At 36.3% G+C, this 20,160-nt stretch overlaps 1 protein-coding gene across 2 annotated transcripts; it reads left to right on the top strand.

Annotated features, from left to right (window-relative positions):
* Positions 1-612: 612 nt before the first annotated feature.
* Positions 613-4,950, top strand: LOC105059335 (UDP-galactose/UDP-glucose transporter 4). Of its 2 annotated transcripts, none has more exons than XM_073250060.1 (8): positions 613-918; positions 1,109-1,250; positions 1,973-2,001; positions 2,101-2,302; positions 2,702-2,944; positions 3,081-3,182; positions 4,190-4,297; positions 4,377-4,499. In XM_073250060.1, the coding sequence occupies exons 2-8, from the start codon at positions 1,125-1,127 to the stop codon at positions 4,392-4,394; spliced, it is 828 nt and encodes a 275-aa protein (XP_073106161.1). In that variant the 5' UTR covers positions 613-918; positions 1,109-1,124; the 3' UTR covers positions 4,395-4,499. The 2 variants fall into 2 exon arrangements, with proteins under 2 accessions (XP_073106161.1, XP_010940897.1); XM_010942595.4 differs by having other exon boundaries at positions 617-918; positions 4,391-4,950.
* Positions 4,951-20,160: the final 15,210 nt, after the last annotated feature.

Raw genomic sequence — 20,160 nt, 5'->3', positions numbered from 1 at the left:
ATATGTGAAGCCCAATACTTCAAAATAGTGGACCTCCATCATGTTGCCACCAAATCTCTTTCATACCCCACACAAAGCCAATTAATTTCATCCTGTGGTCCAATCAAGTAAATTAACCAACTCTTCGATTTCCCGAATGCCAGATCGGTGAATCCGGACATATGCGCGCGCCCGAGGATCCTGCCAGGCTGCATGCACGATTTTTAGAACAAGCCAAAATAATTCTCCACGTGGCGCTCAACTTCTGCACCGGTTTACCCCATTTCCTCCGATTTCTCGCCCACAAAATCGCCTAGAAAAACGCCGATACGTGTCATTATGTTACGTTGCTCTCCACAGCTTTGCGCCTCTCCCCCACGGTTTTCTCGTGCCCTCCACCGTAAACTGCAGTCCAAGTGATCCCAGCCGTCCGATCGAGGATCAGTGCCATCTTAACCCCACCATACAAACGGCCGTGGTGTGGAGATATAACGGAGATCAGCACCGTCCATCCGGCATCAGCTAAACGGTCGTGATGCGGTTAGCAACACTCTCTATATCGTCGGCGATGGAAAGGAACGCGTTCTAACGGGAAGGCTCTTCCATTCTCTATCCCTCGTGGCGCGGTAAAAGATTGGCGCAATTGCCGCCTTGGCTTGAGGACAACTTTGTAAGCTATTTGGGCTTAATAAGGTAAGCTGGATATCCTCAGTTGCTATAAATCTTGGGCGCGTATATCGGCTGAGAAAATCTCTCCGCTCTTTGTAAATATCTCCCACCACCATTTCCCTCTCTCTGGACTTCTTGTAACGAAGGATCAAAAAGACCAGAGTAAAAGAGTAAAAACACCAGAAGAGGAGGTAAAGAGATCGAGAAAGAAGCTTAAATGTAATAATAAGAGAGAAAGAGACCTGGAGAAAGGAGTTGGTTTGGAGTCAGGTATGAGTTTCGAAGAGAGCTACCCCCTGATTTATTGAGTTCCTTCTTTCCTTCTTTGAGATATAGAATTTTGGATAGAATTGATTCCTGGGATTCTTTTCTTCTCCTATAGAGCAATCCTTCTTTTGTTTCTTTGGTGTTAGCTTTTTTAATGTTCTGGATTCTTGGGTGTTGGTTTTGTGGTGACTAGTGGGGCAGGAAGACAGATGAAGGGAAAGGAGAAGGGGAGGGCTCTGTTTGGGATAGCATTGACAGAGAGGCCAAAGTGGCAGCAGTTCCTCATATGCTCCTCTGGGTTCTTCTTTGGCTACTTGGTCAATGGTATTTGTGAGGTATTTGACTCTGTTCTGTTGCTGATATAAGATATGTTCAAAGTGTAGTGTCAGAAAGATTCCATCTTTATCTTTTGCTCTTTCTTGTAGAATAAAAAAGATTCAATTTTTAATCCTTTGGTCTTGATTACAATCAGAATTCTTCGCTTGGTTTTGCTTCTCGCATGTAGTAGTCTCAGAATTTGTTAACAATTATGGTCCTTCTCCTTATTTTCCATTTTTCTTGGCCCTTCTATGGCATTTCTTTAACCCCCTCCCCTCCCCTGTAGGTTTTCTTCCATGAGTGCAGTTGGAAAGCTTCAATATTTATAATACATATTACCAGAATCCTTTTATATCTCTTTTCTTCTACATGCATGTGCCTGTAGTTTGTTCATATTAAGCTTTTCTTTGTTCTTCTTGATTTATTTTGTTTCTTCTTATTCTCTTTTCACGTTCTCCTGGTCACGTATTCCTTTCATTGGTTCAATCCTACAAGTAAAGCTGGAAAGTTTCAATATCTGAATCCTTTTTCTGGGTTAGGTTCTCCGCATATTCACATTACTGTTTTTTCCTCTATTTTCTTGATTTTTTTTGGCTCTTTTCTTGATTAGTTCTTTACAAAAGTTTTTGCGTGCTACTGCTTCTTGGCAATGTGTATTTGTGTTCTTCGTTTTGGTAAGGATTTGGTCATTTTGCCACTTATACCAAATCTGCTCTTTTTTCTCTTGCCTATATTTCAGGAATATGTCTACAATCGTTTGCAATTCAGGTGCTACACTTTGAACTCATGGTCTTTGTCTTATTATTGTCTATTAGTTTTAGATTTTGTGCTTAATTTTATCGGAGTTTTGCTGCTGTTGTGCTGCAGCTATGGATGGTACTTCACCTTTGTGCAGGGTTTTGTCTATCTGGGGCTCATACATCTACAAGGCTTTACCATGAAGCAGATGGTGAATCCATGGAAGACCTACGTGAAGCTATCTGCTGTTCTTATGGGATCGCAAGGCCTTACAAAGGGCTCCCTGGCCTTCTTGAACTACCCAGCTCAGCTTATGTTCAAATCTACTAAGGTTCAGTCTGCAATTCCTTGCCATTCCCATTAGCTTCTTTTTTGGCCCAATTCATTTTAGTTTTCTAGTTAGCACTGAATTTTGCTTTCTTGCAGATGTTTATCTCTTTAAAGTACTTGAGATTGTGTGATAAAGATCTTGGTGTTGCTTATTATTTTTTTTTTAATCAAAACCTTTTGGATGCCATTATGTTCTTTAAAATTTGATTTTTCTGATAGTTAATAGTACTTAAAGTGCTTTGGTGGGTTGAAAGCATTGAATTCTGAGGCTTTTGTTGATAAAGTTTTGCTTGATAGCATTTAATAACATAGCATAGCATTGTTTTGGTCTTATTCTTTGTCTTTTATGCATGTTAAGCGTCACATAATCTCTTATTTGCCAAGCTCTCTGGGAACTTAGGTACTACCAGTGATGATAATGGGGGCCTTCATTCCTGGTCTTCGGCGTAAATATCCAGCGCATGAATACATTTCGGCAGTACTTCTTGTGGTGGGTCTTATCCTCTTCACCTTGGCTGATGCCCAAACATCGCCAAACTTTAGCTTTATTGGCGTGGTGATGGTATCTGGTGCTCTTGTCATGGACTCCTTTCTTGGTAATCTCCAGGAGGCAATCTTTACCGTGAATCCTGAAACCACCCAGGTGATTCACATTTTTTTTTTGCCTTCTCTTCTATTCAATTATTGATGGCATTCTTGGCATGCATGTGGTCTTTTAGCAGCTACTTTTATTTTCTAATCAAAAATGTTCATAACAAGAGTGTGAACCTGTGCTACAGATGGAAATGCTCTTCTGCTCTACCGTTGTTGGCCTACCTTTCTTGATTCCTCCCATGGTTTTAACTGGGGAGCTCTTCATAGCCTGGAAATCCTGCTACCAGGTAAATTTATTTTGCTTCCTTTTATATTGATTCCTTTTTTGTTGGACATTGAACATACAAATAGATAAAATCATTCATCCCTTAGAAGGTGATTTATAAAAAATTATAAACCTTGGTCATATGATGGGCAAGTGCAGGTCCAATTTATACAAGAATATTCTTATGTATTCTTAGTTTTATTTTACCAGGGGTTGTCAGAGCTTTAATTACACCAAAAAATAGTAGTGAACTTAAAGGCCAAGATGAGCCTTTCTACTAGTTGTCAGAGCTTCAAGTATCCAGTGATCCAGTGAGTCATTTAAGAGAGAGAGAGAGAGAGAGTTTCCGTGTACCTGCTAATCCTAAAATGACTTTTAACAACCAAGGCACAGAAATCAGAGTTAAGAAATCATACAAATATCACTTATAGGGTATGTTCTCTGACTCCCCAATCGAGCAATTATTGCCTACACAGCATGCATGTAGCCAATCACCACCGCTGATTTTTGTGATGGTGCACTGAGATGCATGCTTCATAAATGGGCCCGGTGCATACAGTATAGGCAATATTTTCTCCAATAATTGTGCAACCAGTGTAAATTGAGACTTGTCTGGGTGGTTACATCCCCCTGCTTAGCAATGAGAGGTATTCTGTACGGTTCATTCCCATAAATCTGGACATGGGTAATTATAATGAAAGTGGATCTCTCTCTCTCAATGCAGCTGGTGGGGCATGTAAAAAATAAACAACTTGAATCTATTCATGTAGTTATCAGTCTCTACCTCCTGAAACCGGCGAAAATGACTTGTGTAGGTATGGACCATCCACTCATGCATCATCACTTTGTCTGCATTGGTCAACAGAATGCAACTCGACGACGAGTTTGTGTGAATTTAGACTGAAAGGGAACACTCCTATGTTTTTTTGCGGAATAATAATGGTCTGATTAGGTCTCTAATCTTCGAAAATGTAAACCTGAACACTGTTAGTCTAATTCGAATCTCTTGTTATTTGTTAATGGATGCAGCATCTATATGTCTATGCTGTGCTGGTGTTTGAAGCAATGGCCACCTTTGTTGGTCAGGTCTCTGTGCTCTCCCTTATTGCAATTTTTGGGGCCGCAACCACTGCTATGGTATGTTTCATTCTTTTTACTCTTCTCTTTTTGTCATGTTCTAATAACAGTGCTGCTATTTGAGACATGATCCTCTAAGTTCTGTTCTATTAGGTAACTACAGCAAGGAAGGCAGTCACACTTCTGTTATCATATTTGATATTCACTAAGCCATTGACAGGGCAGCATGGCACTGGTCTTTTACTTATTGCAATGGGAGTTCTCTTGAAACTTCTTCCAGAATACAAAGACCCCATTCTTCCTAAAGTAAAACAGCCACAGCAGCAAGGATCTCAAGAACAAGAAGATGAAAAGGGGCCCTTGGTCTGAAGGAGCACAGAATATTTGCTTTGTGATTTTTATTCTCTAGCTCATTTTAGGAGTGTAATGTCTAGAGGTAGTTGTTTTATTGTTTATTGTTTTATTATTGCTTTCTTCTTTCTATAAGCCTTTAAGAAGGTGAGCCTCAACGCAATGGTGAGATTGTTCCATTATGACCGATGTGTCATGCCTCGAGTCACGGAAAATCTCTCCACATGCTGGGATAAGGCTTCACCAATCTGACCCTCCCCCAACCCCACAACTGTAGGAGCATCAGGTATCGGTATGGCAATCCCAAGTTCAATGGACCTTACAAATAATGAACAAATGAATAAAATTGTATTTTCTGCAGCGTTGGAACCTTCTTCTCCCTCTGATACTGATAAATTAATACCTATCCTAATGATTCATTTTGGTGGTAAAATTGGTTTTTTGAACGACTGTATGATTCTGCTAATAAACGCATGTCTGGAGTCGAAAGTTATCAGCATACATTCATCAGAACAGGAGAATTTTCCTGAAAAAATACTTGAAAGTTGCATCATTTACAGGGATGATGGCGAGACGATGAATTGCGAGAACTTGTGATAATTAAAGGGCCATTTATATCTTCGTGTCCCCTTGCTTGTTTCATTGAAATAAACTTTTTTATTGCAGTAACTACGCCCTGAATTTAGTTGGGGGTCTTGTTATAAAATATAATCTCTGAGCACAATTTTGCTTCTCTCGATTTCATGATAAAAGTCATTATCCATGCTGATAAAAACATAGAATGACCACTGTAGAACTTGTTCTTGCTCTAACCTGCACTTGCTGTAAGAAATGCGCCAAGCTTATGACAGAGTCAGCTCATGCATAGACAAACTATTCCATTATGCTGGTGTTTGAAGGAGTCATGTTAGCCTCGAGTGAGATTCAAGATATTGACTCGAAGTGTATTGATGGCAAACCTTATTTTGAATGCTAAAGTATACCTACTTAGCTTGAATTACGTGGCTCCTAATACTTGCAACCATTGTCTCTACCTCATTGGAACACAAAACAAGTGGCATGCATGCACAGAAAAGTAACATTACATATATGAACATTAATCATGAGAAAATATTAATATCAGTTGCGGAAAATTTTCGACTGAATACGGAAATGACAGGAGTGAACCGAAAACCACCAGAGTGGTGTCTTTATAAAACAAATCCCGACCGAAATTAGCTTCGGTGGGATCTTCCGATGGTAAAACCAAAAATTTGGCGCAACAAAATCACAAGAGAGCCCAAGTATAGAGGGCAAACAAGAGAGCCTAAGCATGGAGGGCACACGCACGTCCGGTGGTTTTCAGTTCGCTCCAATCATTTTCGTACGCAGTCAGAAATCTTCCTCAACAATATTTATGAAAAAATTCTTGATCATTAATTGTTTTATTCATATTTTGTTTTTAAGTAGTTAATATACACATAAACCAGCATCTTTTTCATGGTGAACAAAGGTTGGGATCTCATTTTCTATTCAGAAACTAATCCAAAAGGCACATCAGAGTCCATGGTCTTTGAAAGGGTAGTGAAGTTCTGTCATTTGAACTTCCGACGGTCCTATGTGCTTCTACCATGTCATTAGCTCCAATCTGGCAGCCCTTCGGTCCCTGGTTCTAATTTGCACAGGGATTCAGATTTAAATCAGCTTTTGTTGACCACGTCAGTACAAGGATGACTAGAATTATATACCAGCTGTTGCACAACTGAGATTGCCCGACTTGAGGACTGCTATGAGACGACTTTATTCTTACTGGTTTCATTCTTATCCAAGTTGGTCAGATTTTTAGAATTGCCCCTTAGGAAGTATTCTTACCTTCATAATGGTGTTAGGATTAACCTTATATTCCCGGTAAATCAATAAGATTATTCTTGTTTATTTAAGAGAAAGTGATAGCTAACTTATCTTCTATAATTATTTTATTATCAATAAGATTGTTGGTGACTCATGGGTTAACTGCCCGTTAATCTTCAATTTTATCAAAAAAAAAAAAAAAAAAAAGGAAGGTGATAGGAATTTATTGAGATGGTACACTTGTACCATGTGATCATGAAGTGGCCTCTATGCACGGGGTGTCTTTTGTACCTTGTCGAAGACTTGAAGAAGGAATGGACCAACCTAGTTTGGATGGACGTTGTAAATAATGATATGAAAGCACCGAAGATATTACGACATTGTGCCAGGTCCAATAATTTTATCACATCTTCGATCTAAAATTATGAATCGAGGATCATAATAATCATCGTATATTTATAAAAATTTTTTTTCATAAACATGCAAGGTATCTCATCACGATATCAATGCATCACAGTAGAATAAATTCAAATAATTATTATTCAACCTTAATTCAAGTAATTAAATCAAATATCTTACATCTAATAAAATTTTACTAAAAATAAAAATAATAAGTCTAAGTTCAATGATGTTGACAATGCTAAATCTCACATCTAAAAGTTCTATCCCAATATTTCTTCCCATGCTCGAAATTAATTATCTGAATCTGAAAAATAGAAAGAAAAGTAATGAGCTAGACAGCCCAGTAAGTAACAAATATCTCAACTAGATATTTTATAATTTTCAAGAACAATGCTGCAAATAAACATAAAAATATATTTCATACTGATTTAATGCAAATCCAATATTTTTAAATATTCACATATAATATAATCATAAATCCGAATTCGATTCAAAAACACTCGTAACTCAGCAGCCTCGACTATGACCAACGTTTAACCCCCATTGGCGGGGTCCACAAAATACCAACGCATAACGCCCACTAGCAGGGTCCACAAACACCAACGCACAATCTCCACTGGCGGGGTCCACAAACACCAGCGCACAACCCCCACTGGCAGGGTCCACTGAGTACCAACGTATAATCTCCATTGGCGAGGCCCACTGAAACATAGTTAGGCTGAGAGCATAAATCCGATCTGTATCAAAACACTTTGTATCATAATATATCATGATTTTTTACTGAACATGTGCATAAATCGACGTACCATAATATTTCAAAAGCACTTTTCTTTCAAAACATAATTTCATAAATCATGCATAATTTCAGAGAATAATTATTTATTTTCAGAATAAATATGAAATATCTCGAGAAGATGGTTCATTACTTACCTTTCACAGAGCACTGAATGAATAGATCGACTAACTTCTAGAAGATTCTTCAGTACCTATTATCCAAAATTATATTTTTACATTAATTTTAATTCAAAATTCAATCTAAACAGATCCCAAATCAAAACCTCACTTAAAATCAGACTCTTCCCTAAACTCGATCAAAATCATCAAATGAAGCCTTCCACTATGCTAATCCTAGAGGAATAACTTTAGAGAGAGAGAAATCCATCAAAAGAGAGAAACAATCTAGAGAGAGAAAATTCTAGAGAGAGAAAGTAGAGAGAGAAAGTCCAATTCCAGAGAGAGAAAGTAAGGGTTCAGACTGAAAGAAGAGAGAGGAGAGAGAGAAACTCTCTCTCTCATTTTTATTTATTTATTTATTTATTTATATATATATATATATTTTTTTTTTTCTTTTCTTTTCTCTTTTTCTTCTTTTTCTTTTTTTCTTCTTTTTCTTTTCTTTTCTTTTCTCTTTTTTTTCTTCTTTTTCTTTTCTTTTCTTTTCTCTTTTTCTTTTTTTTTTCTTCTTTTTCTTTTCTTTTCTTCTTTTTCTTCTTCTTCTTCTCTCGGGCTCCTTCCAGGCCGAACAGGGGATTGACAGTCCCCTCCTTTGCCCGGCCGTTCAGGCCGCGGCCGCCACGGCGGAGGCTAGCAGCAGAGGGAGGCCACTCCCCCGGTCACGGAGAGGCATGGCCGGCGGTCGATTGCGATCGCCGGTGCCGGAAAATCTAAGAGAAAAGAGACCAAAATAGGGGTCTCATTCTCTCGAGAAAAGAGAGAGAAATCCATCAAGAGAGAGAAACAATCTAGAGAGAGAAAATTCTAGAGAAAAAAAGTTCAATTATAGAGAGAGAAAGTAAGGGTTCAGACTGAAAGAAGAGAGATGAGAGAGAGAAACTCTCTCTCTCATTTTTATTTATTTATATATATATATATTTCTTTTTCTTTTCTTTTCTTTTCTCTTTTCTTCTTTTCTTCTTTTTCTTTTCTTTTCTTTTCTCTTTTTTTTTTCTTCTTTTTCTTTTCTTTTCTTTTCTCTTTTTCTTTTTTTTTCTTCTTTTTCTTTTCTTTTCTTCTTTTTCTTCTTTTTCTTCTTTTTCTTCTTCTTCTTCTCTCGGGCTCCTTCCAGGCCGAACAGGGGACCGGCAGTCCCCTCCTTTGTCGGGCCGTTCAGGCCGCGGCCGCCACGGCGGAGGCCGGCGGCAGAGGGGGGCCACTCCCCCGGTCACGGAGAGACATGGCCGACGGTCGATTGCGATTGCCGACGTCGGAAAATTCAAGAGAAAAGAGATCAAAACAGGGGTCTCTTTTTTCGATCAAGAATCGACGACTCCCGTCACCGGCAGCCGCGCACAAAGGCACGGGAGGAAGGGAAAGGAAGAGAGGAAGAGAAGGGAAACTCACCTCGACCTCCGGTGACCCCACCGGCGAGCAATCACGGTGAGAGCAAAACAGTTGTCCGCGGCTCCAAATCGGAAAATAGGGAGAAAGAGAGGGGAAGAGGGCCGATGATCGGCTTCTAGGGAAAGGGAAGGTCTTCTTATAGAGAACCCTAGGACTCCGAGAGGTCCTAGGATTCCGATTCCGAGATTTGATCGGAGAAGAAGACTCCTACCGGGAGTCTTCTTCCCGATCCCCTGTTTCTCACTGTTTTTTTTTTTTTTTGAATGGGCTTGGGTCTGCTAATCTGGGCTTGGGCTTGGGCTTGGGCTATAACATTCTTCACCTCTAAAAAAAATTTTGTCCTCGAAATTTTTCATACCTGTCACCATTGTATTGGAAGCCTGTGCATTCTGTTGAGTAAGCGCATACATTCTTCCCTGATTTTTAGAAATCTATCCACCACCCTTATGTTGTCCTTCATAAGTTCTTTGGCCAACTTGATTTTCAGTATTTAGTGGGCAGCTAGCAATTTTATGATCCATCTGACCACATTTGAAACAAGCACCTATATTCCAATAGCAATCCTTGTCTGCATGATTTTTGCCACATCTGGAGCACTGCTCACCATCAATCTATTGAGTCTTATTGTCTATTGGTCTCTTAGCTGATCTTTTGATGTTTTTATTATTCTGTCCTTGTGTATCATTTGATTTTGCTCTCTTTCTTTGCTTTCTTTTCCTTTCCATGCGTTCTTCATTGACTTTCCTTTCAATTATCAGTGCTTTGTTTACCACATCTGCATAAGTTGTCAATTCATATGGAACCACTTATTTTCGAATCTCAGTTTTCAATCCCATCTCAAACTTGTGAACACGTTCTTGCTCACTATCCACTAATCTCGGAGCAAATTTTGCTAACTCTGTAAATTTTGCTTCATATTTAGTCACACTTATACTCTTTTGCTTCAAATAAATAAACTCTTGCTCTTTCTGGATCCTTATACTCCGAGAAAAATATTGATCGTAGAATGCAATCCGAAATCTTTCCCAGATAAGTATTTCGCCGTCTTGTTCATGCTTGCGCTGTAGTCGCTGACACCAGTTGTATGCTTCTCTTTGTAGTAAATAAGCTGCATATCGAATCTTTTCTTCATCAAGACACTCTTGGACAGCGAAGGCCTTCTCCATCTCCATTATCCAGTTATCAGCCTCTAAAGGTTCAGTAGTCCCCTTGAAAGCTGGAGGAGCAAGCTTTTTAAATTCTGAAATGTTGTTCCATTGTACTGGTTGCTCTCCATATTGTGGTGGTGGATGCTGATGTTGTTGTGTATCTCATTGTATCTGCTGTTGTTCAAGCATTTACTGCTGTATTTGTTGTTGCGCTTGTACCATCCTGATTAGGGTCTACATTAACTGAGCCATATATGGTTCTTGACGTGCTCTCGAAGTACTCCCATTAGGATCTACGACTCCCTCCTCCTGAGGGGTGCCACTGATCAGATGGGGAGTGCTACCATCCCGTGGTTGTGATGTCTCTCTTGCAGTTCCTTGAGTAGTTCTTGTCATTCTACGGGGAGGCATGGTAACCTTGTAGTAGTAAAACCTTATTAGATTCATTTATCTATTTGTTAGGATGGGTTTATTATGATGCTCATACTTTAACGTCCCAATATTTCTAATGTTTACCCACCTACACTCATACTATGTCTAATTCTATGTGTCATAATTTATCCACTTATGCTCTGATACCATATTAATTGTCACGCCCCCGACCCGAGATTGTGAATCGAGGATCATGGCAACCGCTGCATACTTATGAAGAACTCTCTCCATAAACATGCAAGACATCTCATCACGATATCAATGCATCACAGCGGAATAAATTCAAATAATTATTATTCAACCTTAATTCAAGTAATTAAATCAAATATCTTACATCCAATAAAATTTTACTAAAAATAAAAATAATAGGTCTAAGTTCAATGAAGTTGACAATGCTAAATCTCGCCTCTAAAAGCTCTGTCCCAATATTTCTTTCCACGCTCGAAATTAATTATCTGAATCTGAAAAATAGAAAGAAAGGTAATAAGCTAGACAGCCCAGTAAGTAACAAATATCTCAACTAGATATTTTATAATTTTCAAGAACAATGCTGCAATTAAATATAAAAATATATTTCATGCTGATTTAATGCAAATCCAATATTTTTAAATATTCACATATAATATAATCATAAATCCGAATTCGATTCAAAAATACTCGTAACTCAACAGTCTCGACTATGACCAACGTTTAACCCATTGGCGGGGTCCACAGAATACCAGCGCACAACCCCCACTAGCAGGGTCCACAAACACCAGGCACAATCTCCACTGGCGGGGTCCATAAACACCAGCGCACAATCCCCACTGGCGGGGTCCATAAACACCAGCGCACAACCCCCACTGGCAGGGTCCACTGAGTACCAATGTCTAATCCTCATTGGTGGGGCCCACTGAAACATAGTTAGGCTGAGAGCATAAATCTGATCTGTATCAAAATACTTTGTATCATAATATATCATAATTTTTCACTAAATATGTGCATAAATCGACGTACCATAATATTTCAAAAGCACTTTTCTTTCAAAACATAATTTTATAAATCATGCATAATTTCAGAGAATAATTATTTATTTTCAGAATAAATATGAAATATCTCGAGAAGATGGTTCATTACTTATCTTTCACAGAGCACTGAATGAATAGATCGACTAACTTCTAGGAGATTCTTCAGTACCTATTATCCAAAATTATATTTTTACATTAATTTTAATTCAAAATTCAATCTAAACAGATCCCAAATCAAAATCTCACTTAAAATCAGACTCTTCCCTAAACTCGATCAAAATCATCAAATGAAGCCTTCCACTACGCTAATCCTAGAGGAATAACTTTAGAGAGAGAGAAATCCATCAAGAGAGAGAAATAATCTAGAGAGAGAAAATTCTAGAGAGAGAAAGTTCAATTATAGAGAGAGAAAGTAAGGGTTCAGACTGAAAGAAGAGAGAGGAGAGAGAGAAACTCTCTCTCTCATTTATATATATATATATATATATATATATATATATATATAATATATATATTTCTTTTTCTTTTCTTTTCTTTTCTTTTCTCTTTTTCTTCTTTTTCTTCTTTTCTTCTTTTTCTTTTCTTTTCTTTTCTCTTTTTTTTTTCTTCTTTTTCTTTTCTTTTCTTTTCTCTTTTTCTTTTTTTTTCTTCTTTTTCTTTTCTTTTCTTCTTTTTCTTCTTTTTCTTCTTTTTCTTCTTCTTCTTCTCTCAGGCTCCTTCCAGGCCGAACAGGGGACCGGCAGTCCCCTCCTTTGTCGGGCCGTTCAGGCCGCGGCCGCCACGGCGGAGGCCGGCGGCAGAGGGGGGCCACTCCCCCGGTCACAGAGAGGCATGGCCGACGGTCGATTGCGATTGCCGGCGTCGGAAAATCCAAGAGAAAAGAGACCAAAACAGGGGTCTCTTTTTCCGACCAAGAATCGGTGACTCCCGTCACCGGCAGCCGCGCACAAAGGCACAGGAGGAAGGGAAAGGAAGAGAGGAAGAGAAGGAAAACTCACCTCGACCTCCGGTGACCCCACCGGCGAGCAATCACGGTGAGAGCAAAACAGTTGTCCGCGGCTCCAAATCGAAAAATAGGGAGAAAGAGAGGGGAAGAGGGCCAATGATCGGCTTCTAGGGAAAGGGGAGGTCTTCTTATAGAGAACCCTAGGACTCCGAGAGGTCCTAGGATTCCGATTCCGAGATTTGATCGGAGAAGAAAACTCCTACCGGGAGTCTTCTTCCCGATCCCCTGTTTCTCACTGTTTTTTTTTTTTTTTTTTGAATGGGCTTGGGTCTGTTAATCTGGGCTTGGGCTTGGGCTATAACAAATTTTACTCATCTCCTCTTAGATGACAGGTCGGAGGCTTGCCTCCTAGAGATATTTTGTTCTTTTTTTTTATTTTGATAAAAACCTCCTGGAAATAATTAGAATATGATCGTCTGCTGATATATTGGAGAATCTTCTTATCTAATAATCTTTATTTAAGTATGATTGTTATCGCAAGACCTCGAAAAGGAGAGGATAAGATCGATGCTGGATCGAGTTGGAGTACTACTGAAAATCAGATCGGCATAGACTATGAGTGAACCTGCAAAATAAGTTCTAGAATCAATGGGGTGATCTCCGGTTTAGGATCCTCCGATATTTAAGTTAATCGAAACCTTGAAAACATAGTGGAAATAAAGAAAATGGAAGATGAAAAGAGAAGTTTTGGTGGAGAGAATGAGAATTTTTTATTCCTTTCAGTGGAAAAAAGAGTTCAGCAGAATTTGGACTCTATAAATTATGATTTATCTTCTGGAGAGTATTTTGCCCCTTTTTATATAAAGATAATTTGCTTAGACATTAAGCCATTGAGAGAGTTTATTAGGCCGTTAGGAATTTGATAGGCTGTTAGTTTGTTATAACAGAATAGCCAGCTGTACGAAGAGATTATGAATCGTTTGCCCACATGATGATTAGCTGTAGTATAGCTGGAAGATAGCTGTAACAGAACTAGATAGTAACTGATTCAACACATCTGATTCTGAGTCGCATTGGATCTATACCGATATCTCCGGCTATAAATCAGACAAAAGCCGAACAATTTAATCTTGAGATCAAACTAACTCAGGTCAACATGAAATCGATCTAAAAATTGAACTAGATCGGTATTTTGCCAACCCGACCCAGAAGTTGATGATTTTCGGATGATTCTTTCTGATTCTGGTACGTGGTCGTAGATCGATTAACTGTATCAACAATGATCAATATATACAAATATTTTATTTAATTTTTTAAAATATTTTTAAAATTCTAGAATTTGTTTTTTGCTTGATGGTTTGAAACTAACTAATTTTATATAGATTTAGGAGAAAGTTAACTAAAGTTACCAATCCATCGGAATTATAAATCAAGTTACCAGACCACATATGTCTAAGAAAATTGGCACCATGCTACTCCGAGATGTGAAATACCCTCATCTCGAGTGGTCTTTGAAGTTTCTTCACTGTGTAATGATGAGGCCATGACTAAAGAGTCTGGGTGGTTTACAATAGCAGAAATATTTTGTCATTGATAAAAATTGTTAATATCAATAAAATACTTGGAATCGAAGGCATATGAAGCCGTCTTTTGTGTAAGCACCACATGAATTCTTAAGCCATTAGATATGAGACCATCATTCTTCTACATCCCTGCTACATTAATGGATCCAAAAGTATATGAGCACCACAATCTCTTAATCTATCCGACGTTGGACTATTATTCCTCAACAAACTTAATTATCGAACTTTGGAATTAGAATTATATCTTCTGGCATGCCTTTAAAAAGCCTTAGGCAACTGCAGATATTTTCCCTACCATTTGAGTAGGTAGGAAGGTTCAAGTGGATACATGTTAGATGGAGATGCAAGGCTGTAGAGGCTTCTTGTTAGATGGAGATGGCCTCCTACTTTTGGTGGTGGATTACTACTCACCCTTCTCAGTAACTCAACCCATGAAGACTGCGGGAGATCACGTGGGGACGCCTCCCTATCTGGCACGTCAATACGTGACTGCGATGCTGCGCCTACCTTACCCCGGACGTTTCATTGGCTATACGGCTAACTCATACAGAACACGAAACATCCGTGCTAACAAACTAAATTCGAACACGTAGGCGAATCCGGCGTTATCCATAAAACGACCCTGGCCTTATCCCAGGCGACATTTACATCCGGCCACAGACCGAAACATGTATATATCGCCTAACTAATAACGAACACAAAATCCCAACATAGCAAACTAGATATGGACACGTAAGCGAAACTGGTCGCAAACAGTGACAAATCTGAGCCTTACTTGAGACAAAAGCACGTATGACAAATGGCACGGGATACATCTCCTCAGAGGGAATTTTGCTTTACTTTTCAGATATCTAAAAGAAGTAACATTATCCGTACCATCAAATCGTTGATGTATTGTTTTACATAGTATCTCACATGTGAATGATTTGATTGTTTCGTCGATGATGACACACAAAAGGAGGTCCCCCATTTTATGGTCAGGATTCGCTGACATCCTTCCAAACAATGATATTTTACTGAAGATTTTTCTTTTTAAAGATCTATGTAATTAGGGATAACCTAGTATAAAAAAAATAAACTCTGAATCATAGACCCAGATTATCATATTTGATACGAAAAATAAATTAAAAAATAATAAAATAAATAATAAATTTTTTATTTATTTTTTTGAAAGAGAAAAAAATAAATATCACCATAGTGATATTTGTTTTCTCACACTAGACCATCGATCGGAGACAATATGAAATTATCATTTCTTAATGAAAATATTTTTAATTATATTATATTAATTTATTGATTAATAATTTATTTAAAATTAATATATTTAATATATTAATATATATATAATAAATATTAGTTATTTAATAAATCATTAAAATAATCTAACATAGAATTTATTAATAATTAATATATTTATTTATGTACCAAAATATTCAACATAGCCAATATTGATCATGTTTATGTAAGTAGGCCATAAATTATCAATAAATAGATTAAGAAAAAAATAATATTATTTGAATTATTTATTGAATGGCATTGTTGAAAATTTGGTGACATTCCTATATATTGCTTCCAATCAAATATAGTAATTTTTTTTAATACTTCTTTTTAAAGTAATTTTTTCATCAACTAAATATGACAAAATTAATTTCCCCCTATAATCATTAAAACAACGTTAAAAGATCTTGCACGAAGTTTAAAACACAATAATTTTTTTTAAAAAAATAGGAATGAAGAAGGCTCCAATGGAGAGACTTCTTCCCTCGATTTCTAGATGAAAATCAAAGCTAAGGAGGAGTTGGACTCCCCTCGAGCTCTATTTAATGGGAAGAAAAGTTCCCATCCTTCCTCTCAGAGATTGAAGGCCCAATTTTAAGAAATTACATCAGATTTTGTGAGATTTCACCTGATAGAGTTCATCGAAAATCACAGTCGAGCACCATCGAGAAGCCAAGTACGATGTCTAGAACTTTTGGTAAACTTTTTTTCTATCTCTATCAGCCTTTTGGAGCATAGATTCTGATCAGCAAATGCTAGATTTAGTTGGAAGTGAGTGCCTTATTTTTTTCTGAATTTCTCCCGATTTTCTTCTTCTTTTCCAACATCATTCATCACCATCGATCATTGAGAAGGGAAGCATTGGCTGCACCATCGAGACTCTGATTGCCGACAACCATGGCCATCGATGGTGAAACATCCATCGCTATGGGAAAGAGGGGATCAGCCAAATCCCCTATTCCACCAACAGAGAAAGAGGAAGGAGAAAAAAGAGAGAGAGAGAGAGAGTTTCTCTCTCTTTCCTTTTCCTCTCACCTTCCTCTCTTTTTCTATTTTCTCTCTAAAAAAAATTATTTTCTCTCTAAAAAAGTTTAATTTCTCTCTCTAAAATAGTTTTTCTATCTATAAAAGTTATCTTTTTAGGATTAATCTGGTAAACAACTTTCCTTTGATGAGTTTGATCAATTTTGGTGAACAGATCTTTACTCATGGTCATTAGACAACATGTTGACACCAATCTTGGTCAGACTGGATTTTACAAGATTTGATTATTTGTGAACCATCTATATGGACCAATCGAGATGTTGAGCAGTATTATATGATCAGCTATGTTCCATATTTTTTATTTCTCTTTCATCTGACATTCTCTCTCTACTTAATTTATAAACCCAATAAAGGGTCTGAATCCTTTTTCTTTGAATTTAAGTTGACTTGGTAGATAAACTTTGAATCATCTTATTGGTCGCACAGCTCCACACCATCTGAGCTTTTGTCAAGCATCATAGGATCTAGTTTTTATTAATCTCTATCGAATCTTTGCATCTTTAATAATTTTGATTAAATAAAGTTATTTGATCTAACTGATCTCTGACTGTCGGATGGTATACCGACCTCCACCTTGATTTTTATCGAATACTACTAATTTAATTATCCTCAATCTCTATTGAACCATCTGTATCCTAATCTGATCATGATCGAATAAAATTAACATGATTATTCGTATCTTTTCTTATTATTGAACTCAATTATGCATAGGGGTGTAGTTGTGTCGATACAAAGATGTCTAGGAATGGAATACTATGATATGATCTATGAATTGAAGATTTTGAAAAAAATTCTAGAATTATGTAGATTTGTTGGACTATGTCTAAGCTTCGTAATTCTTTACTTTTTCTAAATTTATCAATAAATTATACAATATTTTTTATAGTGAATTATTTATGATTTATAAATTTAATATATGTATTTTGAGTTGTCGAGTATATTCTTTTTTGATATGTTAAATGATTTATGATCAAACATATCAAATTGGATATGAATTATATTGATTGATTTCGATGTTGCATGGTTTATAATTTTTTGAATTGAAATATGAAAAAAAATATTTTGATTTGAGATAGATTTTACTTGCAGCCCAACATATATCAAATCCTACCAATAGGGGTTGAATATTAGTATTTCGATATTCTACTAGTGGAGATTATACGCTAGTATTTTCAAATCCTATTAGTGGGAGTTGTGCACTATTACTTTAATATCTGTCAATAGAGATTGTGTGTTGGTATTTTGATATCCTGATGGTCAAAATTATGTATTAGTACTTCAATATCCTATCAGTAGGAGTTGTGTGCTGATATTTCAATATTATACTAGTGATGATTGTATGCTAGTATTTTGATACCTTGTCAATGAAGGTTATGTGCTGATGTTTTGATATCTTGCCATTGAAGACTATGCAGTGGCACTTTGATTGAGTTCATGGCTATCGAGATAAACATGATACTTTAAAAGAAATTAATTTATGAATGAAATTAAATTTTGAAAGAATTGTATCCGCATGCTAATTATTTGAAAAGTATCGTATATGTGAATTAGGTTTTGAACTGATGCACTTTGCATACTTATTTTTGGTATCTTATTATTATTGAATTTATCTAACTAAAGTGTACATTATTTATTAGGTTGTCTAGTTTATTACTCTATATTTTATTATTTTATAGATTTAGAGGACTAGCTAGACTCGAGAATTCATTATGGGAGAGTGAACTAGAGGTAGACTCTGATGTTTTTGTTCTACATTAGGATTATTGAACTTTGATGCAAAACTATAGAATATTATTTTGTAAGATATTTGATTTAGTTATTTAAACTAAAATTGAATATTAATTATACAAATTTTGCTCCGCTATTGCTTTATGATATATAATAAAATATTTTGTATGCTTGTGGAGAAAGTTCTCCATGACTATGTGATAGTTGTCATAAGAATTGGCTCATAATCTCAAGTCGGAGGTATGACAAATAGTTTACAGAAATTGTTAGATTATCCTACCATCCGATATACTCCAACCAACTAATCCTAAGTTTTTTCTAGCAAAACTTTCCTGCATGAAATTTGGCATTATAATGATTGGTAGAGATTAGATTGATTTGTGTCCAAATACCTCTTAACAATCATATGCAGCATCTAACTACTAATCTAATATATATAAATATGTATATGTGTGTGCGTGCATGCGTGTGTGTGTGTGTTTACATACATACATATTTATATATATATATATATATATATATATATATATATATATATATATATATATATATATATATATATATTCGTTATCTTGTTGGGACCACCTTCAATACAACAAACTTTTCATTCCACGGGATGTTATATTGGATGATTTGTATGAACACACATTAATAAATCAAAAGATAAAAAATAATATAATTTTAATATGATGGTTGTAGTTGATCCTCCTCATTCTATTTTGTCTTTGGAACGTGGTTGTATCCTTCTTGCAAAAGAAGGATATGCCTTCCTTCCGCCTAGCAATCATTGGATTATCCACTCCACATATCTCTAAGTTGTTATTTAATTGTCTATGCAGATCACACCTTGTAATGCCTTCCAAACTCTATCGTCCATCTACTTGCATAGATCTCAAAGTAAGTAGTGGACAATTCGACAATCATTGAGCACAAAGGAAGGTATATCTTTCTTTCTCACGAAGAGTATAATCATGTTCTTTCATTTCTACCCTTCTATCCTAGCAATGTCAAGAGAGATAGTTGGCCTAGGATCTACATTGCACTCAAATGAAACATAACTATATTAATTGAGCCATCATGGTGAATCATCCGAATTGAATCGGAGTGAGTCGGTTCTGTTGATGCTTTCGTGGCTTTCATATCCCCACTCATCCTTTTTAAATGGGCAAAATAGCGTGATGACTAGCACTTTTCATTAGTATTATAGCCAATCCATGTCCTAGTGTATAATTAGACTATACTAATATTTTATTAATTTTAATTGAATTTTCATGATCATGTTCTTACTCAAAAAATGAAAGTACAATCAATACTCTCATTATGGTGCATTTAGATATCCACTAAATGCAATATTTTTCTATTTCTTAGTTATACACAAATTGGATTATGATCATATTATTTTATACTAATATATAATTTTTTTTGTATTGATAGTTATACATATATTATTAAAATTTTATATATCGATGGCATATCATAATATTAATATCGAAAATTTATTTTAGAAAATAATTAGATTTTTAAATCTATCATATTCTACTCTATTTCACTACTTCAATTTTCTATTCTATTATATTTATTCTATATTATATTTTAAAAATAATTGAAAAGAAGAAAAACATTACATACATTATGAGTTAGTGCATGGTTTATTAGAGAATAAGTTTTGAAGGAGGTTGTTTCAAATTTTTAATCGACAGAGAAATCTAACACGAGAAACCATGTATGGCCCCCAATCTATATGACAAAGTGCCTCAGGACCGAACTTACTAAATGAGTTCTGTTATGATGTGTCATAAGAAGATTCATGAATTTTTCTAAATTCAACTAATAA

The sequence above is a fragment of the Elaeis guineensis genome, chromosome 16 (assembly GCF_000442705.2).
Source record: "Elaeis guineensis isolate ETL-2024a chromosome 16, EG11, whole genome shotgun sequence".
Lineage (NCBI taxonomy): Eukaryota > Viridiplantae > Streptophyta > Magnoliopsida > Arecales > Arecaceae > Elaeis > Elaeis guineensis.
Note: the sequence above shows the minus strand (reverse complement) of the source record. Positions and strands in the feature narration are given on the sequence as shown.

Excerpts from the sequence above, each read along its gene's own strand:
- LOC105059335 (XM_010942595.4), top strand. The coding sequence starts at position 1,125 with ATGAAGGGAAAGGAGAAGGGGAGGGCTCTGTTTGGGATAGCATTGACA. Across the intron at positions 1,251-1,972 it reads TGGTCAATGGTATTTGTGAG|GAATATGTCTACAATCGTTT; the intron begins GTATTTGACTCT and ends CCTATATTTCAG. Across the intron at positions 2,945-3,080 it reads TGAATCCTGAAACCACCCAG|ATGGAAATGCTCTTCTGCTC; the intron begins GTGATTCACATT and ends CCTGTGCTACAG.